Source organism: Haliotis rufescens, unplaced genomic scaffold (genome assembly GCF_023055435.1).
Source record: "Haliotis rufescens isolate VD_foot unplaced genomic scaffold, xgHalRufe1.0.p SCAF_42, whole genome shotgun sequence".
In the NCBI taxonomy this organism is placed as follows: domain Eukaryota; kingdom Metazoa; phylum Mollusca; class Gastropoda; order Lepetellida; family Haliotidae; genus Haliotis; species Haliotis rufescens.
This window is the reverse complement of record NW_025964135.1, coordinates 3059952-3084994: the sequence shown is the minus strand read 5'-3', so window position 1 is coordinate 3084994 and position 25043 is coordinate 3059952. Positions and strand designations below refer to the sequence as shown.

The window sequence follows — 25043 nt, the reverse complement described above, 5'->3', positions numbered from 1 at the left end:
GAGTGAGAGTTTACATACTTTTTCAACGACACTGGCGACGGGTACATTGTTTACATACCGAAAACAGGACATATGCAATGTAGATACTCTCCCTGGTAATACGTTCATACCATCAATGATACATACATCAGGAGACGTAGAACTAAACCCAGGGCCAACGAGTGAAGAACTAAATGAATTAAAAACAGCGATCATCGACCAGATTAAGAATACGGAGGATAAACTTTCCAAAGACATCAGATCTATTAAAGAGAACATAAAATCCATGAAGGCCGATATCAGCGAGTTGAGGTCAGAGGTAAACTCAACTAAAGCTGTACAAGAGATAATGAGAATTGACATTGATGCACTAGGTGTAAGGGCAGAGGAAGTAAAAAGTTACTATCGGGACCTAGAAGCTCGATTAGAAGACCAGGAAAGGAGAAGCAGGCGAAACAACATTATTTTATACGGTATTCCGGAGAAACAAGACGAAAAATACACTGAAAGCAAAGACAAGGTACTCAAAGTCCTAAATAGTGACAGACTACATAAAAGTCTACAACCACTAGCTGCAAGAGACATTGAAAGGCACATCGTATCTCTACTAAGAATCCCAATAAGACAAGGCCAATTATTGCTCAAATGTGTAACTGGGAGGACCAATGGCAGTCTGTGAAAATGAGGGAAGTCCTCAGAGAGAAAGGAGTTGGTATAGCCAACGACCTGACCAACACACAGAGACAGGAATTGCTTAGACTCAGAGCCGAGAATCCAAATATCAGGTATTATTATAAAGGAAATAAAATTGTATAGGTGGCTAAGGAGGAGAACATACAGATAGGGCACAATAGAACACCTCGCGACCCACACAGGAACGTTGACACTGGTGTGGAACATCAACGACGAACTACAACTGGATCACCACGACTGACCAGACCCAACTCCCGCCCGTCCTACAGGGGACATACCCGATAGGAATGGGGCCAGGGTCATGTTAGAGACAGCACCCGATATTATATGACTCTTCATGATGCCATAAAAACAGACACTTGTGATAAATCTGAGGACTTGTTTGTGAATTTTATATTTTGGAATATTTCCGGTATTTCAGAAAAATTAACAGAAACTGACTTCTTGAACTACATAAAGTCGTTCGACGTAGTTGGAATAACTGAAACATGGACTAACAGTTTTGACCTACAATATGCTTTCCCAGATCATAAAGTTATTACTAAGGATGCTGATAAAATATCAAAGAGTGGAAGACATTTGAGTGGGACCTATTATTGATAAAAAGACAGTTCTCCAAATTTGTAAAATGGTACAAAATAACAGAAAACTCTGTTTTTATATTATTTGACAAAACACTTTTTAGTCTCGATTCTGATTTATTATATTCATGTTTGTATGTCCATCCAGAAGGGTCAACCTGGTATAACAAACTTGGCTTGTATTGCAAAAATGGAATAACAATATTCCAAGATATTGGACTTATAGACATCCTATCTAATCTCCCGAATGTGTTTATTTTGTGTGGTGGAGATTTTAATGCTCGTACAGGCACCAAACCCGATTTTGTTGAGGACGACATAATTGACCGCACTGAAAGTCAAAATCACTCCTTTTGGGATTTCCTTCTTGATTATTTTAACGTCCAGCGATTCTCAGCTGACAAAATTGTGAATAATTTCGGTAAATGTCTGTTAGATCTTTGTTCAGTGTTACATGTTCATATTATGAACGGACGATGTGGCACAGATTCCCAAGTGGGAGATTATACGCTTATATGTGCAAATGGCGCAAGTGTAATTGATTATGTTATTGCCTCATCATCGCTTTTCGAGTACACGAATGATTTTACGACACCGTCACATACTGAATCGACACATCTTCCGCTCACACTGAAATTACGCTCACCTCACGCGTGCCGACAATTATCCGATGAAAGTAAATGTTATAGGTCGTTTAGGTTTGTATGGGATTACGACAAAGTGGAGCTCTTTAGACAAAACTTTTTAACAGATAGTGTCCAAAAATTTCTCAATAAATCTGTCGAAATAGCGTTTACCAATATTGATAGCAGCGTAGAATATATCGTAGAAGCTATATATGTTTGGCTTGTGCCGATATGAAACGACAAGCCCGTAATGTAAAATCAGATGTTGTTGTTAATAAATGGTTTGACGCTGAGTGTGAGAGATTGAAAAAGGGGGGTCTCCTCACTTTACCACCACCTATTGTTTGGAATAGGTGATGCAGTCATGTGTGGTGATTGGTAGAACAATGAGAGTCACCAGGGCTCATCTCAACATTTTATTGCACATTAGTAGATAACTACACATGTTAAACTGCGTGTTATACAGATTGTTTTAAGAATTCATACATTCATACATTGCACAGCAAATAATCTGACATTACATTTAGCATTTTGATACATTCATACACATATTTACAGTGTATTTCATTATTTCATTATTTTATTCTATATAGCACTTCATATCATAGCATTAAATAACATTACATGTAGCATTTTGATACATTCATACACATATTTACAGTCTAATGAGATGTGACACTGAATCGGCATACTTATGGATGTTTTGGTGCCAGCTAGAAGAAAGTCCTTTTCTCTTTGAAGACGCTGGTCTAGTTCTCTGTATTTCTTCTTACGTGGAGGCTGACGTCCACCTGCTCGGAGTTGGCTAATGATCATTTCAGTATTGGATTGTTCTTTCTGGATGATGTTGATGAACTTGAACAAGTTGGGGTGGGAATGTCCAGTTTTATTCATTTTGGCATGCCAGCCCTCAACATGATTAGTTGTTCTGGCACCGTCGTTGTTGAAGTGGTTCCACATGGATCGGCCAGGAACCTCCACCCAAGTTTCTGTCATGTAATCTGCAAGATGGAGGATGGAAGGGTTGAATAAGTCGGCATCTTGAAGATGTCACAAAGTCTCAGCAGAGGCAGGGCACAGGCGTGGCGAACAAGAAGATTCACAGCAAGGTCTGAAGAGAATCTGGTTTGTAGACCAAACCGTTGGACATTTCTCCAGATGGCTTGTCTATAGTGGAAAAGACAACCTTTAAGTTGGCATTGGAACACATTCACAGCAGCATTTTAGGCAGCAACTTCAAAGTCGGTCATCATATAGTTGGGTTGCAGATTAACATGACACTTCTGCTTTACAATAATAAATAATGTCATAGATGTAGATTGTTTCTTATCAGACAATAGCGCATAGACCAGGGGGTACATTTTCTGACCTACAAAAGCATGGAAAGTGTACAGTTGGGAATACAATTTCGGACAAATATTGAAAGTGGTATCAGCTGCTGCAAGGTGCTCTAAGTTGGATCTAGTTGAGAAAATCAGCATATTGTCGTCGGAATGGAGTAGGAAGTTGTCGCCACCGGAGGTCTTGGTATAGATGTCTGGAAGGTCGATCTCCGAGCGTTGACGTGGTAGAGGCGGAAGTTCCTTGGCCCTGGCACGGTAGAGACTGGATTGGACGCTGTAGAAGGTTGGCGCTTCTGCTATCACATCTGCTTCATCTCTCCGCAGTTCTAAAATCAGACAAAACCCAGATTAAGTTAATTAAGACAATACTTAAGACACAAATACACATTACAAATGTTTGATATCTTTGAAATATTAAGTAAATAAAATTATGGACATTATAATAAGAGGTAAGCTCAACTCATGCATACCATTTAAATCTGAGAGGTAAATTGAAGGAATGGATCTGCTGTCCTTCTTAACCATGTTCTTCACTGAGGCGATAAACTTATCAACAGCAATTTTGGTATGGTTTGCGTCGTGGTTGTGGATGTTGTTGACTGTGGTGATGTAGTCGTTCGATGTGTTGATGGTACATGTAGCTGGGCATGTTGATAAGCAACACTTCCAGTGGATGCTGGTACCTCTGGTCCTCTTCACACGCTACTTATAACCTTGATATACAAGGCTTCTGGCACCACGACTGTTGGGAATGGACTGAAAATCCACCTGTGCATTTGCCATTTTGCAGTGAATGAACTTACTTACTTACTTACTTTGGAGATTTAACGTGCGCTTTCCGACTGATGCGTATTTCGCACACGGGCCCGGCCAGGCCATTTAATGTGTTTCCGAAAGGGGCGAAGGTGGTCTGTGCAACCCAAGAGGGGGGTTTTAGGGGTTGCTTATATAGAATTTGGGAATTTTGAGATTTGGAATAGATGCCGATGGGATTGGGGAGGAGAACTAAGGGAGCTGGGTATGGTGGATGTTTGTTTGTTTATGTGATTTTGATTTGGTGAGTTATTGTGTTTTTAGATGCGTTTTATTAGTTCCGTTTTGATTAAGAATACGCCTAGGGCCTTGAAGTTTTCTAGTTTATTTTGTTGGTTTAGTATTGCTTCTAGAGTTAGAGCCTTGTTTAGATTGAGGGTGGTTTGTAATGCGGTTCGATGTGTTAGGTAGTGTGTGCAGTGGATGAGTGCGTGTTCTGGGGTTTCTGGTTGTTTGCAGTGTGGGCAGTTACCTGTAGTGTGTTTTTTTAATTTTTTTAGGTGGTTATTTAGGTTGGTGTGTCCTGTTTGGAGTTTAGTGATTACTCTGTCGATTTTTTTGGATGGATGGAGAATTTTTGGTTTGGTTAGTGGTTTGCTGAGCACTTTTTTGATTTGGCTATTTGAGTTAAGATATAGGTTATGCCATTTTTTGGTGATTTTTTGCTTGTTTACACTTTTAATTTCTGATTTTGAGATGGGTAAGTTTAAGCTTATTTCTGGGATTTTGAGGGATAGTTTAGCTGCTTTATCGGCGTTTTCATTACCGTATATTCCTACGTGGGCGGGTATCCACAAGAAGGTTATTTGTTTGCCTGCCTTAGTTAGGTCGTTGGAGCTTTTAAGTATTTGATTTATTAATTTAGGTCGGTTTTTGGTATTTTTGTTTTGGAGGGCTTGCAGTCCACTTAGGGAGTCGGTAAGTATTAGGATTTTTTTGTGGTTTTTGGATTCTTGATTATGGAGGGCTGAGGCCATGCCCATTAGTTCTGCCGTGAATATTGATTGGTTGTTTGGGAGTCGGAAGGATTGTGTGGTTTTAGTTGGTTGTGTGGTATGGACTCCGAAACCTGTGTGTTTGGAGGTCGGATCTGAGGATCCGTCCGTGTAAATGTGACACCAATTTGGCCAATTTTCGTGTATGTATGCTAGTGTGGTAGTTTTAGCTATGTTTGGGTCGGTTTGTTTCTTTATTTGGCTAGCTAGTGTTGTGTCTATTTTGGGTATTTTAAGTTTAGGGGTGAAGATATTTGATTGTTTGCAGTTTTGTTTAAGATTTTTAATTTGGTGTTCATTTAGGTAGTTTGTTATTCTTTGGGATATTGGGGTAAGTAAGGGGTGTTTACGAGCTAGAGCTTGGTTTTTGGGGCTGATGTTTTGGTTTATTAAGTTTTGGATGAGAGGGTTTGATTGGGACGCGGCCCAGAAATTTAAGCTTAGCTGTTCCCTGCGTAGACTTAGTGGCATTTCTCCTGTTAAGGCCTGAAGTGAGGTGTAGGAGGTGCCATGTTGGGTGCGTGTAATTAGTTTGAGAGCCTGATATTGTATTGAGTCAAGTTTTTTAGATAGAGAGTTGTTTAGGGTGTTGTATATGGCGCAGCCGTAGTCTAGTTTTGATCTAATTAGTGATATGTAGAGAGAGAGGAGGGTATCTTTGGATGCTCCCCAGTTAGAACCAGTTAGGCATCTTAGGGTGTTTAGGTCTTTACTGCATTTAGTTGTTAGGTTTTGGATGTGTTGTTTTTTCTGAGTTAAGGGAGAAGCCCCATTTGTCAGCCCACTGTTGTATTTTATTAAGAGATTTTTGGAGTAAATTTTGGACCATGTTCATGCTTTTAGTGCGGATCCAGATGGCTCCATCATCCGCGAATTTTGATGTGTTTACTTTAGGGGATAGGCCCTCGAATAGATCGTTTATCATTATATTGAAGAGGGTGGGGCTGAGGATACTGCCCTGTGGAGTACCATTTTCTAGGGGACATTGGTCCGATAGAGTTTGGTCTATACCCACGGTTATTTTACGATTGTTTAGGAAGTCCTGGATGTAGTTTATTATCTGACCTTTGAGTCCTATTTTTTAAAGTTTTTGTATTAGCCCATCGTGCCATACCATGTCGAAAGCTTTAGAGAAGTCTAAGAAGATGCCTGTGGTATATTGTTTATTTAGCTGTCCTGTCTTAATATCTTGTTCTAGTTGGGTGAGGTTATCTAGGGTTGAGCGGCCAGGAGTGAAACCGCTTTGATCTTGGTTTATGATGTTATTTTGGGTTAAGTAATGTTGTAATCTATTTTTAGCCATTGATTCCATTACTTTACATAAGTTTGAAGTTAGGGATATTGGTCTATATGAGTTAGCTTGATTAGCTGGTTTATTAGGTTTAGGGATTGGTATGACTAGGGCCTGTTTCCAGGGAGTAGGAACCTGTCCGTTTAGGTAGATGAGATTGTATAGTTTGAGTAGTGCCTGGAGTAGTTTTAGGGGGAGTTTTTTAATTATTTGGTAAGTGAATGAACTGAAAATTTACCTTCTTATATAGCAGGATCTACAAACTGAACGTTGATCGTTAATCAGTAATTAATCAACAAATAAGAAAATTCGCTCACCAATATTGCTAGTGAACACTTTTGACATTAATTGAGGGGGTGAACTCAGTTCAGTATTTGGTGACTTTGATATGGCCCCCATGCTTGTATAAACATTGCTACTGTTAATCCCTGGTGGCCTGGTGGCAAAGTGAGGATAAACCGAAAACGGTAAGATGCAAACTTCTAAATAGGTTTAGAAAACAGAAAGACACAAATTCGCTAGATGAGTACAATTACATTAGATATAAGTATAATGCTGTGTGTAGACAAAAGAGAGATTCATTTTATAAACAAAAACAACAGTGTTTGGAAAAAAGCATATATGATTCTAAAAGATTCTGGTCTATCCTCAAAAGTGTAAATAAAAAGCATGCATCTAGAAATAATATTATATTATTATATAATATTATAATATATTATAACTTATTGAAATTAAGTGCTTCAGCGATATCATATCCACTGGCTAAATTGTTTAATGTATCCCTGGATAAGTCTACTTTTCCGGTAAGTTGGAAAGAAGCTTCCGTTGTGCCTATTTATAAGAAAGGTAATATTAATGAATGTAGTAATTATAGGCCTATAGCTCTCACGTGTTGTGTGGCTAAAATATTCGAAAAATGCGTTTTCAAATATGTTTTTAATTACTTAAGAGATAATAATTTGCTTACAAATCTTCAATCAGGTTTCATGCCAGGGGATTCCACCGCTAACCAGCTGTCTTACTTATATGATTTTATTGCTAGAGAATTGGATAAAGGCAAAGAAATCAGAGCAGTCTTTTGCGACATTAGTAAGGCCTTTGATAAAGTCTGGCACAAAGGCATTATCCATAAACTCAAATCCTATGGTATTGAAGGGAAATTATTGAGATGGTTTGAAAGCTACCTAAAACATAGATGCCAACGGGTTGTTATCAATGGGTATATTTCAGACTTACGACCAGTTACGGCCGGAGTTCCACAAGGGTCAGTTTTAGGACCGCTACTGTTTCTAATTTTCATAAACGACATTATAGACGATATTGATAGTAATATAAGATTGTTTGCCGATGGCACATCCCTATATGTCGTGGTAAATGACCCGAATACAGCAGCACATTGTCTGAATAACGATCTAAGTAGAATATCCTCTTGGGCAGAAAACTGGCAGGTCGATTTCAATCCTAATAAAACAGTATCTATCCAATTTTCCCGGAAGATTCTTCCAAATGCAAAACCAGTTTTGAAAATGAGTAACACTACTGTTCAGGAAGTTCATTCTCATAAACATCTTGGACTTACTCTCCAAGAGGATTGTATGTGGAACGATCATATTGATAGATAGTCAAGAAAGTCAGTCCAATGATTAACTGTCTCAGGAGTTTCAAGTCTCGTTTAAATAGAAAAAAACACTGCAAACTATGTATAAATCTTTCATATTACCGATATTTGATTATTGTTGCCACATATGGGACAACTGCACAAAAGAACAGGCGTTACTACTTGAAAAACTAAATCTAGATGCACTCAGAACTATTTGTGGGGCTGTTCGTGGCGCAAGTCACGGTAAACTTTATGAAGAAACAAATCTTATATCATTAGAAGAAAGAAGGCATTTTCAAAACTTAAATATTTTTTATAAAATGGTTAACAATCTAGTACCGGACTATCTCTCATCCCTAGTTCCAAATAGAGTGTCGGATGCAAGTGATTATAATGTGAGAAACTGCCCACAGCTGCAAACCACAAAGTGTAAATCAAATAATTATGCCAAATCATTTATTCCAGATACAGTTAATATTTGGAACTCACTACCTATTGAATACACCAATGCCAGTAGCTTAGGAAGTTTTAAAAGTTTTATAAAAAGCAGTGATAGGAATGGTATATACTTTGATACAAATTATGGATCAAGATTCTGTCAGGTTATACACTCCCGTCTCAGGCTTGGCTGCAGTGATCTAAAAGCCGACAAATTTGCCAGATTTATATCCGACAGCCCGAGATGTTGTTGTGGCTATCATACGGAAGATGCACTTCATTTCTTTCTTACGTGTCCCTTAAACAGTACAGTAAGGCAAAACATGTATTATTTCGTAAAAGGCTACGATTTAAATTCCATTCTAAATGGTAATTCAAATGTAACGACTGTAACAAATCTTGAAATTTTGAAATCGGTTGCACAGTTTTATTCTATCTTCTTGCCGATTTAGAGATTTTGTCTGAGATGATGGCTTTGCTATATGATACTGCGATGATGTTGTGCTGAATGTAAATAATAACGTAACTGTAGTTATGGAAGATAATCCAGTAATTAAACACTTACAGAACAATACTTATCTGTAATGCCAATTATACAATGTATGCTATTTCTCATGTCACTATCAATACATTGCTATTTGTATTTGTATCATGTTTGGGAGAGGCATTCAGATAAGCAAAATTTGCTTGTTTGCCAATCCCTCCACTTTATGGAAATAAATATGTTTATATCAAATAGTATTACCACCAATGATTGGTACCAACACTTTACAAATCTTTTGTTATCCCCCACCATTGAAGACCAGTCTGCCGCAGAGCCTACAGTACCAGATACATCCGCTCGATATGATACAAACAAAAATGTTACCGAGGATATTCTTGATTCTCCAATAACGAGAGATGAGATTTTAGACAGCATATATAATATTAAAAGTAACAAGGCAGCTGGTATAGATGATACTATTCCTGAATTCTTTAAACATTCTTCAGATTTACTACTTCCATACTTAGAATTAATATTTAATTTGATATTAGAAAATGGACATTTTCCAAAATCATGGTCGATTGGTATTATCGTCCCAATCCATAAACAAGATGATATGAATAACGTAAATAATTACAGAGGTATTACCCTTTTAAGCATATTCAGTAAGATATTTACATCTATCATTAACAAGAGACTAGTGTTCAGGGGTAGTGCTATGGATAAAATAAGTGAAGCCCAAGCTGGATTTAGAGAAGGATATACAACTATTGATAATATGTTTATACTACAAACAATCGTACATATATTTGATATTTGATTTAAAGATAAGTCCGATATTACTATATGGAGCAGAGATAGGGGGACTCAGTAAGCTTGAACAAATAGAAAAAGTACATTTATATGCCTGCAAAAAAATTTTTGGTGTTAAAGTTAATACACCAAGTGTTATGGTATATGGTGATTGTGGCAGATTTCCAATCTATATACATTCATATCTAAAGGTTATCAAATATTGGTTAAGATTATTGAATATGTCATCTTATAGGTTCCCGAAAAAATGTTATAATATGATGGTACTCTTTGATAAAAATGGAAAACGAAATTGGGTAACAGACGTAAAAAACTTGCTGTTTTCTGTTGGTTATGGCTATGTTTGGTGTGAATAAAATATACAATGTCATTCATATTTCATTAGATCATTAACACAAAGACTAAAAGATATATATTTACAAAATCGGTCTCAATCTGTATCTGAATCAAACAAATGTATTTATTACAAAATGGTAAAAAATGATTTATATCCCGAACAGCATTTATCTTGCTTTAAAAATGTAACAAAAATCCGAGTTTCCCTTGCAAGATTTCGATGTTGCTCACACGATTGATTTATTGAAACTGGCCGTTACACGGGTATTAAAGAGAAGAACGCATTTGTCACTTGTGCGCCCTAAATAACATTGAAGATGAATACCACTTCCTTCTTATATGCCCATTTTATGCAACATTAAGGGCTAAGTATATACCTGAATATTACCTTGTAAATCCCAATTTCTTTAAATTCACATCGCTGTTAAACAACTCTAAGTATCTACTTTTACAAAATGTATCTATGTACATTTACCATGCAATGAGACACAGCAAAAATATTATGTTATAGACTCTCCTACTCTGAATGTACAACTCATAAATGTACTATATGCCTGTGGCCTCCTTCAGTACGGAAATATAGAAATTGAACGGTATTAGAGGAAATATGGATACGTTTTACAGTTCATATGGTGGTGATCGATCGGCAGCCATTTTTTTATGAATCGATATGTAGGCTTTTGATGTATTCATGTATATGTTTATATTGATGTTTATGTGTGAAAAGGCTTAATGTATTTAAAAGGCGTTTCCGTAGCAAGAAGGAAACCTCTGTTTAACCAATCAGAATCAAGCTTGCATCAATGTCACTGTAGAATCACGTTCATATATCGAATCCACGTCACCCAAGTATTTAAAGAAAATGCAGGGTGTTTTCAGAGAAGGTACGGTGGATGTTGTCAAAAACCCTCTGACCCAACAAAGACCTGAGATATACGTGTATATGCCACTATGACTAAAACTGATTAACGTCTTATCTCCCCCAAAGTACATTTTAAACGCATATTATACGATGAAGTCATTCACACATGCTCAAGATGTAGTCAGAATCGTACATTGGACTTTAGTAGATATTTCTTATGATTATTGAACTGTTTCTATCGCTTTATATACGGTCTGTTTACCTCCTGAACAAGCACTGCATGCTTCTTGTGTGTCCAACAGATGGACATGCTCCTTCATTTAGAGAAAACCTGATTTTAATTGACTTTCAGGAATAATTTTTAAATTTTCATTTTATTTTTCAGTTTAAGGTCACTTGTTTTCTTCTTCTTTCATAAATTTCATGACACTGTATTACTATCACCAAAGGGTGTCCCAATGATTCCATTGTAATATGTTTATGTAAAGTCAAATAATGATACATCAAGAAACTAAACTGTAGCTTGATTTATTGCAAAGGATTACAAACAAGCATGGTTAACCCTTTGTCTCTCAACCAATGATATGACCCGGAGTCACGTCATTTGACAAAACAAAGTTCTTGAAATAGACGTACGAATCTCTTGTTGGCGCCCAATCCGGCGATGAACCACCAAAGAAGGTTGAGAAAAAAATTCCGTCGATGGTGACGCTGGATTTGGTGCGGAAGTTAACGTTGTTGATTTCATATACTTGTTTACCATTGTACCAAACTTTTGCTGTACCGTCCTGCTTTCCCGGCGTGTTTAGCTTCACCTCCTGAGCTATGTTCTGCCAGACTCCCTTCTTGAAGTGCCACGAATCCCTACCTAAAGAGTTACCGTAGTCGAAGTTGCAAATGTTCTTAGTGCAGAAGTCGGCGCGTTGTCCAGAGGGGATGTAGGCGTACAGTTCCCCACCCCCACCAGTCCTCCACATAAAGCGTGTTGAGAAACATTCCTCGTTGTGACGTCCCCCAGAACAGGTTTGGGACCCTCCCCACAAACCCGGTAGCTTGCCTCCCTTAACCCAGTCAAAGTTGGGGTCGAAGTAGATGTCGTAGCTCAAGGTCAGCGTCGTTTGGGGACTGATAGGGGTCCAGTAGAACTGAATCCCTCGGTGGCCCCGAACTTTGATATAGTGTCCCTTCTCGTAGAACACTTTCAGGACATGTTCCCCGGTACCGGCAGGGTCAAGGACAACGGAGCCAGAGTCTTCGTCGAAGCCTCCATGTTGTAGCACAGTTATGCCCTTTTTGTAATCACTCGGATCGAATCCATAATATTCATAAAGAACTTTGCCTGAAAACAGCAATGGACATTTGACATTTAAATCAAACATAGTATTCATATTGATATATCTGCCACACACAAACGTAAGAGCATACTGACAACCTTTTGGCGAACACCTGGTGTCATCACTGATTTTAACTGATTCATCCACATCAGGTTTACCACTATTTTCGGTGTATAATTGAGACTAATTTTTCTCTGGCGTCTATAGCCTGCAACCTCGGGGTATCGCGGTACTTGTCATGTACGCTAAACGGAACAAAATGCACTCACTAACCTCTATGTTTTTTCGTGTTCTCTGTATCAGATATCATTCATGTTATCAAACAATGCATATTTTACTGATAAAAGTTCATTATTTACATTAGTAGCTCCGAGTAAAAGCCGGGCCTCGCGTTCTGTTTGACAAGGGAGAGAACCCCATCGTATCGCTACAGAGAAAAGTTGTGTATGGAGGTCCAAATTGGACAAAAAGAGGACATAATTCTACCAACCATTGGTATGATCATGCCAGACATCAGTGATTTGTCAAGACAAGTGCAAAGACAGCACAAGTAAAATTCTAAATGTGTTATCAGCAAGAGGTATTCAATGCATATTTACCGAAAAGTAAGAGAAAAATATTTTTATAAGTCAACATCAAAATATCAGAAATGATATTTTAAGATTGTTTAAAAAAAAATTGGATGACAATAATTTGTCATAAAATGGAAAAATGTTAAAAGTCAACAATAAATATATAAAAAGCACTCCTAGTATGCCCAAAGTATGTATATATCTTTTGGTTACTAGTGAAGAACGTATTTCTAAGTTTGGCATTATGGCCCTTATGATCTCCCAATAGATTCTGGGCACAGAGCGGGAAAAAAATGTGCGGACTACGTAACTTCCGTTACCTCATTAGTCGCCATGAATATGCAAGTGATCTAGTTCAGGTCGATAGAGAAAGTTTACTTGGGGAACTGCGGGTTATATCGTTGGCCATTGATAGATGGGGGTAAGGCAATATTACAACAGATGCCAGAAATATGTATCAACGGATTAATAACTCCTTACTTACAGCAGACGGAACATTCCGAGGAAATTGAAATTGTTTACGAAGTGAGCACTTCCTGGTTACTGATTTGCATTAATAGACAGCCGCTAAGAGGCTTGTCCCGCTTGAACCACCGGAAATCACAAATGCCGCGATACGATGAATGCCTCGGTACCATGGGGTCCGAGTATACATTCAAGACCATTGTATACACCAATCACTGTCAATGTTTGACTGGATACCTACACTATAAGGTATGTGATAATTCATTGATAACAACTAATATCAGCAAACCGTTTAAACTTATAACGTACTTTGCGACACAAGTTTTGTGTGGGTTACCTAAACATTGTTTTGCTGCTTGGACAAGGGTCAATCATACATGTTGATATGAAATTGAAAATGTGAACGGCTATTATACACGATTAAGGGTAGGGAACCTTTCCCCAGGTAACCCAAACAAAACCAAAAAGGTTTTGGCAATGGAGGGACCTCATCAGTTACCTGGCAATACATTCAGTGACTTGGACGGTCGGGGAGGCTAATAACTGTCAAGTAAAGTGCTAAATAAAAGTGACAAAACCATTTCCATAGTCATAAGAAATGTCTACTAAAAGCAGAGTCGATTGCACGACTCCGACAATTTCATGAGCATGTGGTGATACCAGTGTTAAAAAAAAGTGAAAAAAACATTTCCATAGTCATAAGAAATGTCTACTAAAAGCAGAGTCGATTGCACGACTCCGACAATTTCATCAGCAGGTGAGTGTACCCTGTTCCACTGTTGGCATCCGTCACAAACACATGCACAGGAAAACAATTGTTCACCTGAAAAAACACGGAAACATAAAACATTTTACCTGTGACATAGCTAAACGTTTGTGGCGTGCCCGGTTTGGCTGTATGTCTGATGGGTTTCTGGGTAGCTGATACCGGGCCGTCCATGCCTTCAATGTAGAACCGGGCTTTTGGAACGATGTCACCAGTGACACGTCCAATTAGCTTCACACACAGTTTGTCGCCAGCCTTCTGTTCGCCATAAGATGCCTTGTTGACCAGGACAAACTCTTTACCTCCATTCAGAGTTTGCTGAACATCAGCAACCCAGATCTGAAAGATGTGATGGTTGAAACTTTATACGTAACACATCGGAGCTTTCTGTAAGAGGATACTAGCATGGCAAAGAGATGTCTTCCAGGATCTGGAGTATGTCTGATATGGAGATTGTATCAAAGGACTCCTGTATGCCAGAAAGACTCACGGTAGTAGATAGTAGAGATGAGATGTCTGCTTACATACCTAGGTTTGTTTGTTTGTTGTTTAACACCGCACTAAGCAATATTCCAGCTATTTGACGGCGGTCTGTAAATAATCGAGTCTGAAACCAGACAATCCAGTGATTGACAACAGGATCAATGATGACTAGGTACTCTTGCGGATGCTGCAAGAGGGATCCGCACAACGACGATACCTCTTGAAGACCTGGATACCTCTTGGAGACCAGGATACCTGTTAGCGAATGACTTGAACATGAGAGATGGTTAGTAAGTGTCAATGTACGTATTGGGACATCTGCCGCTCTTACACTGGCCACTACACCTAAATGGATGCAACTGTTACGTTGTCCGAAGTTGAGAGTGACCCCGAGGAGGTTTACTTCACTGAAGTTGTATTTCTCTTATTTACAAACCAGATACACACTCGTGTGGCATTCTTACGCTCGGGGGATCGTGGAGTAGCCTTGTGGTTAAAGTGTTCGCTGGTCACGCCGAAGAACTGGGTTCTATTCCCCACATGGTTACTATGTGGGTAGCTCATTCTGGTGTCCCCTGCCGTGGTATTGCTGGAATATTGCTAAAAGCGGTGTAAGACAATACTCACTCACTCGTTCACTCGGGAGATAATGCCACTTACGTCTAGCGTATCGACGTGATGGTCAAAGATGAGATGAGCTGTCCAGTGATGCATGGTTTGAGTGATAGGTTCACAGAAGTCCGACCGAAAACCACCATCCCAGTGTTTTGTAATGGGAATGTCCATGGCAACCGCCGATGAGAGAACAAACAGAACAGCGAGAAGGGACACCATGTTTCTTTAAACGAAAAACCGAAAACATATTTGGACATTTATACTTGAAATTCATCTATCTTTAAATCGTAGTTGATTACACTCCTTGTTCAGTATAAGTGGCCGTAGTGTCCTTTTCAGGGATCAGAACATCCAGGTCCTGCCATGGCCCGCCAGGTCTCCAGATTGAAACCAAATCGAATATTTATGGGACGCACTGGATCAAGAGTGCGAGGACATCAACAATTGTCAGGCAGAAAGGATGAACATAGCCAGGCCAGAAATCGGGATCTGATTGCTTTCATGGGACGACGATGACAGTCAATTGTGGACTCTTATGGTGGCAATACAAGAGATTGAGAACAGATGATCTTCACCTTGAAAATCTACTGTTCCATATGGAACCATAAATTACATCGATGTGTGTCGATACTGAAACCATCTGTTGATTATAAATATGATCAGCAAAACCTAAATCTAAATTTTGCAGAGTATATAATCAGGCTATTGCAAACCGATTCATATGATACACAACATCACACACTTACCACTTTCAACACTGCCGTCTTGCCCGTCTCCCTTACCAAGACATAAGGGCACTGATTATATGTGACTAAAATGTAGCGGTGTTAAACTGATAACCTGCAGGTTACGAGAGATGTTTCTAACACCTGTTTAGGCAGTGGTGACATAATTCCATAGAAAGCGTGTATAGCGATAAAATGTTGGTTTTTTTGTCATTAGTTATAAATACAAGTCATGCTATCGTTTTGGCCGTTTGGAATCTGAATAATAATATTTAAAAATGTCAAACCCTTTCCATGTTGAAAATACATCCCTGCCAAAACATGGTCGTTTCCATGAGTGAGTGAGTGGGTGAGGTAGGGAGGGAGGGAGGAGTGAGTGAGTGAGTGAGGGAGGGAGGGAGGGAGGGAGGGAGGAGGGGAAAATATTTAACATCAAATCGGCAATATTTCAGCCATATCGTGACGAGAAGTTATTTATTATTGATACATGTAATCAGTCCAAATGAAAACCTGTCATCGATGGACGGTAAAATAGCAAGAATATCGCAGTACTATTTAAAACTAGCATACAACCACAAAAATATATCAATATAAGTTACAATACAATATAAAAAGGGCCTATAGATCGCCAGCAGCTGAAGGTAGATCACCATGCTCGGGTCCATGGGATGAGTGAGTGAGTGAGTTAAAACGGAACGTCACGTCGGCAATAGTTCAGCAATATCGTAACGAAAACTGACACATAATACAAAGATGTATTTGGAATAAAAACCTGTCAGCGAGGGACAGTGGGATAACTAGGGTATCACAGTTTCGATCTTAAAATTAGGTAAGAACAGTTAAAAGAATACATTTTCAATCAACAATACAATATATAAATTAGCTATAGATCACCAGTAACCAAAGTAAGGCCACCTTACTAGGGACTGAAGGGACTTACAATACCTCTGCTACCTGCACGGCTCCCCAGCAGGATCTACACCACCCCTTCAGCTGCTGGCAATGGTTCGCAATAATTAAGGCAACAGTTAAAATAAACAAATATACTACGTTTAAAACTGAGGTAAGAATAAATGTACTTTGAATGATGAGGTCTTACATATTCTCTCAGGGGGACAATACTTTTACGCTACTTCAACCCCCTTTGAGGATATAGCCACTAACAATCTAACTTACAAATTATACTTTACCAATATAAAATATAGCTATTTACACAATTCAAAATTTATCAAAATTCTTTTTAAAAAACTATAATTAAATGAGAATTGATTCTATTAAAAAGATCCTTTATTGATGATGATTTGAAATATTTATCAATTGTGATGGAAAAGTCAACACAATCAAGCAGGGCATGCTTGACGGTGATTCTCACATCACAAGGGATACAAAATGGAGGATCCTCACCTTTAAATAAATAATTATTTGTATACCTGCTATGGCAAAAACGACATCGTCGTGGTATGACCTCTTCAAATCTGGACTAACAATCCAAGTTGGTGTAGCCAATAATTGGTTTAATTTCATGTAATTTATTATACCTTTTTGAGTGTCCCACTTCTTTTGCATTAGATCACGGATGTAAGATCTAATCACGGGTTCATAATCAGTGTATGGAATCAGAAGTGGTGTCACAGATTTGTCGAGTGCTGCCTTGGCGGCAGCATCGGCCATTGTGTTACCAATGATTCCAACATGGCTGGGTAAACAACAAAAATGATGTCATATTGGCCATTAGCAAGTTTATAATATAATTCAATAATTGCAATTAAAAGTGGATGCTTACATGACATATTTTTAATAGCTTGAAGAGTCCGAAAATAATATGTAATGTTTATGCTTAGTTTGTTTACCAATAGCTGTTAGAAATGCATGGGGTTCGGCTGTAAAAATATTATAGAACTATTTTCTGGTAGTCGTGAAGACATAATCCTGGATCAAATTGACGGTGGCGGGTCCATGGGTACTTACATTACTTATGCTACATTCATGGACCCCAGCAGGATTTACAACGTCCCTTCAGGTGTTTACAACTATTAGCAAATTTAGCCGAAAGTTGACAGAATACATATTCTACGATAAAAATTATGACAGGAATAACATACTTTGAAAGATATGAGTGAGTGAGTGAGTTGGGTTTAACGCCGTGTTTAACAATATTCCAGTTATATCACGGCGTGTCAGCTTAATGTGGGAGGAAAGCCCGAAGTGATGCAGGTCTCAGACTTTTACCACTTCGGTGAAACCCACGAGCACGGGTATTGTGCTGACAAACCTAGAAACATAATCGGGGCGAACCGGGATTCGAACCCACAATCAGAGGTTTCTGGCGTGCCAAAGGGACACAACTCTGCAGAGCGAATCGCGGCGCCTTAGACGACTGGGCCACCTGTGCGCCCTTGAAAGATATGAACTTACTATACCCTCTCAGGGGGACAATAATTTTACAGTACTTTGACCCCCGTCAAGGTCAGACACGCAAACAATCTCAGTTCATAATTAGACACTACTAATTTAAGAAAGAACATTTATCTATTCTTTAAAAAAGCCTAAATTTTAATGAGAACGAATACTATGAAAATATCCTTAAGAGATGATGATTTGAAATATTTATCCCTTGTGATTGCAAAATCAATACACTCAAGCAGGACCACCTTGACTGTGATTCTCTCATAACAAGGGATACAAAATGGAGGATCATCACCTTTTAATAAATATTCATGTGTATATCGAGAATGGCCAATATTACATCGTCGTGAAATAACCTCTGCAGATTTGGACTGACAACCCATGTATGTGTAAGCGATAGTTGGCTTAATGTGATGTCATTTATTTATACCTACTTGGGTGTCCCACTTCTTCTGCATAAGATCTCGGATGTTACATCTAATCATAGATTTATAATCACTGTATAGAATTTGAAGTGGTGTCGCATATTTGTTGAGTGCTGCTTTTGCTGCAGCATCAGCCGTTGTATTGCCTTTAATGCCCACATGACTGGGCAACTAAGAAAAGACGATTTCGTATTGTCCAGTTGAAAATAAAATAAATAATCAAAATAATTGGATGAAAATGAGAGACATTTTTCAGTGCCTGAAGACAAGATAGAGAATCGGGAAAAAATGATAAATTGCTCACATGCAGACTGTCGTTGAATGTATACCAGGGCTATAAGGATAGCATTGGCCTCAGCAGTGAAAATAGAGCTATTGTCTGGTATTCTAGATGATAAATGTTTTGGTCCAACGACAGTGACATATGCCTCTTTGCCACCGTCTTTAGATCCACCAGTAAAGATTGAACAGTGAGCGTCGCACTTAATTCTTAATTGTACATATTCCTTTTGACATACTAGATGATTTGTATCAGATTTAATAAAACGCGTTAGAGAAACATCTACTTCTGGCCTCACCAGCTGCCAGGGATGAGTAGACAAGAGCCGATATGGAAAGATAATATAGATTTATGTTTGCAGCAATAATATGTGATTTGATCCGAATTCCAAGTGGTGGAACCATCTTTGGTTTTCTCTGAAACAGTTCTTCACATAGGGGATGAAAAACGGAGTCATAGGCGGGATGAGAAGGATTGGAGTGTAATTTAGTGTTATATTGAAGAGACAATTCAATGCGGCGTTGTTACAACGAAGGTTAATCAGCTTCGACATAGTGAGTGAGTGAGTATGGTTTTACGCCGCTTTTAGCAATATTCCAGCAATATCACGGCGGGGGACACCAGAAATGGGCTTCACACATTGTATCCATGTCGGGAATCGAACCCGGGTCTTCGGCGTGACGAGCTAACGCTTTAACCACTAGGCTACCCGACCGCCCCAGCTTCGACATAGAGGCTGTCAACAGGAGAAGATCTAAAAGCACCAAGGCATGGTTTTGGTCCTTGATGGTGGATTGAATCTGGTTGTTTTAAATTACTCTTACAAGCTCCAGCATACACGATGGAGCCATAGTCGAATTTGGAGCGGATTAATGATCTATATAAGTGAAGGAAGGTTGTATAATCCCCTCCCAACTTTGAATTTGAGACGACTTTCAACAAGTCTAGGGCCTTCAGGCACTTTGTCCTCAGATATTTTATGTGTGACAAAAATGTCAAATGGTGGTCGAAAATTAATCCCCAAAATTTGTCTTCTTTTACAATTTTAATTTGCCATCTACAAAGAGACCTGTGTCTTTATGGGGTTTATATTTCCGACAGAAATGTATACAATTAGTGGTGGCCTGTGAAAACTTAAAACCATTCTCAAGACACCATTTATGAATTTCATTAAGGCACAACTGTAATTGTCTTTCAATGGTACGCCTATTTTTACCACGACATGAAATATTTTAATCATCTGCAAGCAATCAATTGAGTCATTTAATACTTTAGATAAACTATTTATTTTTATACAAAACAAGGTGACAGACAAACTACTGACCTGTGGAACCCCCTGATCGTGATTATAATGATCAGACAGTGTTGATTCAACACAAACTTGAAATTGTCTGTCTGTTAAAAACTGCGATACAAATTGAGACAGGCGGCATCTTAAACGCTGATAAAAGTTTAACTTTGAGACCTAACCTAACTTGAGTTGCATATATTATTTTGTTTCCCATAAGTTTTTTTTATATAAATACAACATTAGTCGATTTTGATTGTTTGAATGCAATGAATGCCATTAACCATCCAGACCAACACAACCCATCCATTAAAACACATCTGTGACGTCATTCTATTGTTTGAACGCTCCATTATTTTTCAGGAATGGAGAGTTGCTTGTCAACTGTACATTATCTTGAAGCAGTATTTGAATTTTTCAAATATTTTCAACCACAGAATATTTTGTCCAAGTGTAAAAGTAGGGATGAGTTTTAAGTAGGGGAATATCCTCGTAACTCTCCATTCCTTAAAAATAATGAGCCTCTGCTCCATTATTTTTAAGGAATGGAGAGTTACTCGGACATTCCCCTCTACTTAGACTACCCACCAACGCTTGGGTGACGAGACAAAAGAAACAGCTGACCAAACCAATGCGCGACCATTATTTTGAGGGTTGTAGAGGGTGATTTCCATACTGTGAAATTGTGATTTATGTTGACAAGCCATGCCTAAATATGCTTATTTGTGATGTGAAATGTTACTAATTCACGGTTAATAATGACATTCCTTAAATTGCTACACACTTTTTCATGAGGTGTATGATATCTTTCATATAATGAGCTCTTCCAAATTCTTTCGATTTCTGATTGTTAGTGGCAGTATCCACGAAGGGGGGTAAAATACTGTAAAATTATTATCCCCCTAAGAGGATATCGTAAGTCCCTGTCATTTAAAGAACATTTACTTCTACTACGCTGTTAAACGAATGTTTATCATTTTAAATGTGGCTAAAACTTACGTACAATCGCCAGCGACTGAAGGGATGGTGCAAATCCTGCTGGGGTCCATGCAGGCAGCTAACGCACTGTAAGTCCCCATGGACCCTAGTATTGTGATCGACCTTCAGTGGCTGGCGATATATAGCTCATTTTTATCTTGTATTGTTACGTTTGGTTTTATATTTATATGGTTATCTACTAGTTTTAATTAAAATCTGTAAAAAATCCAGTTATTTTACTGTCCTTCGGTGACTAGGTTTTATACTATCTAAATATATCTAATTTGAATATATTTTATCGTCACGATATGGCTGAAATAATGCCAATGTGACGTTAAACTCACGCACTCACTCACTCACTTTCGGTTTCTAATGGGTATCACAACCAAGAAAACGGTCGCTGTCACGTTCGTTCACTGCTCATATATTTGAACGCTTTCATGATGTCATCCAAGTTCACTATTACACTATATGTTGATGAAATGCAACAAGAAGCCATTCAAAGTTTATTCACTTACTCGGTATGGGACTATGTTGCCGCAGTGCAGGACGTTGCGTCGTGTGATGCCAATGCTGAGGATGGAGTGAACGTTTCAGATTGTGATCTGAATGTCAGTGTCGACAGTTGTTTTCAGGAAATTCAGGAATGTGCATTTTGTTTTTGCCGCCTGTGTGTGACAACATTCCCTCAAAGATTGCAGAGCATGGCAACAACTGCGATGGAGACAAGTTTGTATTGTGAAGAGTAACATTTTATGCTTCGCCGTACGGTTGGTAGACGTCGTGTTTACAGGCGCCGCTGGGAACATTAGGCACGAAACTGCACACAGGAAGAAGACATATTTGGTGGTTGTTGTGTGATGATGTTGACAGCCATCTCCTACACTGGCAGAACAAACTTGGATGTTCTTGGAAATTTAGCGACACAACAACACACGGATGGGATCCTTTGGCCACACGTCCTTTCCAGTATGCAACAAGTGAAGGTCATTTTTTCAACAAGACAACGCCCGACCTCAAACGGAAGACTGACAACAGCCTTTACAGGATTCACAACATCCAGGTCCTGCCATGGCCATCCAGGTCTCCAGATTTAAACCCAATCAAAATTTATGGGATGCACTGGCTCAACGACTGCGAGCACGTCAGTAACAACCACAGAACCTCAGCCAGTTGGCACAAGCACTGCAGGCAGAGCGGGTGAACATTACCCAGGCCACAATTCGGGATCTGATTGCTTCCATCATCGGTTTTGGACAATAATGATGACCATACAACATATTGAGAACAGATGACCTTCACCTTGAAAACCTACTGTGCCATATGGAACCTGGGTCAATGACAATGATGTGTGCCAATATTAATCAATCGATTACCATAAGTTGATTATTAATATTATCCATAAAATATACATCGAAAATCACTTTTGCGTTTCTTTAGTTTTAGGGGCGGTCGGGTAGCCTAGTGGTTAAAGCGTTAGCTCGTCACGCTGAAGACCCGGGTTCGATTCCCGACATGGGTACAATGTGTGAAGCCCATTTCTTGTGTCCCCCGCCGTGATATTGCTGGAATATTGCTAAATGCGGCGTAAAACCATACTCACTCACTCACTCACTCACTCACTTTAGTTTTAGCTAAGTATATAATCAGGCTATTGCAACCCATCCATAGGTTACACAACATCGCACACCTAACAATTTCAACGCTGCTCCCTATGTGACCCAAATGTACCATTGCTGTTACGTAAACGGATAACCTTTAACTTACTATTTAAGGGCACTGATAATGTGAGCCAAATGTAGCGTTCCAGTTACGTAAACTTATGCAAGATGTTTATATAACCAGTTAAGACAGTGGTGACATTAATGCCTAGAAAGCAAAGAGAAATGTATTGTCTTTTTTCATTATGAAACTAATTAAATAAGATACAAGTCATGCTATCTTTTGGCCTTTTGGAATCTGAATTATGATAAATAAAAATGGCAAACCCTTTTCATATTCATTAGAAATATCTGCCCAAAACGGTCAATTACAAGATTCAGAGCATATCATGAGCACGTGTTTATGAATTATTATGAGATATAAGTGCATACTGTGAAATAAAAACATTTCCTGGGCCAAGGCCATCTGAGCAAGGATAACTGAAATCACGAAACACTTATGAAATGCACGTCATGAAATACATGTTATGAAATACACGTTAAGAAATACACGTTATGAAATACACGTTATGAAATACATATACACGTTATGAAATACACGTTATGAAATACAGGATCAGTGTCATTAAACAGAACCGTCGGGCAGTGGTTATGGGTGACACATCCAGACACAAAGAAGAAAACGCCGTATTCGACGTAATATTTGCTAATATATTGGCTAGTGCACAATCCCAGTTAGCACCCCTTCCGATTGATCAATGTACACAAGGCTTATTTATTCGTGTATAATGCGCACTCGTGTGTTATATGCACCCTTATGTATGGGCAATTAAATTCTGAATAAAATATATCTGTCGTATGTAAACATTTCAGGCTGTCAGCATAAACCACGAAATTTACGATTTTTCAACTCTGTTTTTTTTCCACCAAAATAATATTCTAATAAGAGCACCCTATTTCTTATTTTGAGAGAGCCCTCTGCGCTTATTACGTCGAAAACGGTAATTTGTTACGGGTTTGGCATAACATTTCTTACAACATTCATAATGAAATGAAAATTATAAGCATTAGTGCCATGGTAAAGTAGCTAACGTGGATATGTAGGCAACAGTGTCCTTCAAGCACAAGTCATGCTAACTTTTGGCCTTTTGGAATCTGAAGAATAATAAATAAAGATGACAAAACCTTTCCATATTCATAAGAGTCGATTGCACGATTCTGACTATCATGAGCATGTGTTTATGAATCACTATCAAACAGTGATGATACCAAATGTTCGCGAAAAGGTAAGCGTGTCCTGACCCAACGACGGCACCCGTCACAAACACATGCAAAAGCAAGTCAATTGCTCACCTGAAAAAAACACTGGAAGATATTGTACAGGTCAAAATAGGGAATATCATCGGACATCATTTTTTGTCACTGATACGTCAAATATGGAAATGTCCCCCAAATGTCTACCGTAAAACTTCTTGAAACTTTGATGAAACAACTTCTGAGCAAGAGTCGTTTGACGCTCTTTGAAATCTTGGTAGGAAGAGTATCCATGATGAGATGTTAAACGTTGTGAAATGTAAATACCAAAGCCCAGAGCTGCAGGAACATTGCTCGACATGAAGGGAAAGCTGACTATTGAAAAGTTGAATAATAATAAAGCGACAAAACCTTTTTCCATTTTCAATAGAAATCTCTGCATAAAGAGCATTGTACAATTCCGACTATACCATGAGCTTTTGTTTATGAATCACTATTAAATAGAAATGATACCAGATGTTCGCGAGAAAGTGAGCGTATCCTGCCCAACGGAGGCACGTGTCACAAACACATGCAAAGGCATGTGATTTGTTCACCTAAAAAAATATGGAAACATATGGTGCAAGTCAAAATAGGGAATTGCACCGAACATCATTTTTTCACTGATGCGTCAAATGTGGAAATGTCCTCCACATGTCTACCATAAATCTTTTTGAAAGCTTTACCAATGCCTTGAATGTTGTAACCTTGATCAAACAACTTCTGAGCAAGAGTCGTGTGACGCTCTTTGAAATCTTGGTAGAAAGAGCATGCTCGATTGTATCTCAAAAGTTGTGAAATGTAAACACCAAAGGCTGGAGCTGCTGGAATATTGCTCGACATGAAGGGAAAGTTGACTATTGAAAAAATAAAGTCATCCCTCTTGTCTCAGTCTTGT

The 25043-nt window shown here is 38.6% G+C and overlaps 1 protein-coding gene across 1 annotated transcript; it reads right to left on the bottom strand.

Moving 5' to 3' along the window:
- Positions 1-11366: 11366 nt before the first annotated feature.
- LOC124148193 lies at positions 11367-15934 on the bottom strand. Its single transcript, XM_046519168.2, has 4 exons — positions 15836-15934; positions 15135-15312; positions 14081-14330; positions 11367-12193 (listed from the first exon to the last, which is right to left on the bottom strand). Exons 2-4 carry the CDS (start codon positions 15306-15308, stop codon positions 11427-11429), a joined length of 1191 nt encoding a protein of 396 aa, XP_046375124.1. The 5' UTR covers positions 15309-15312; positions 15836-15934; the 3' UTR covers positions 11367-11426.
- Positions 15935-25043: the final 9109 nt, after the last annotated feature.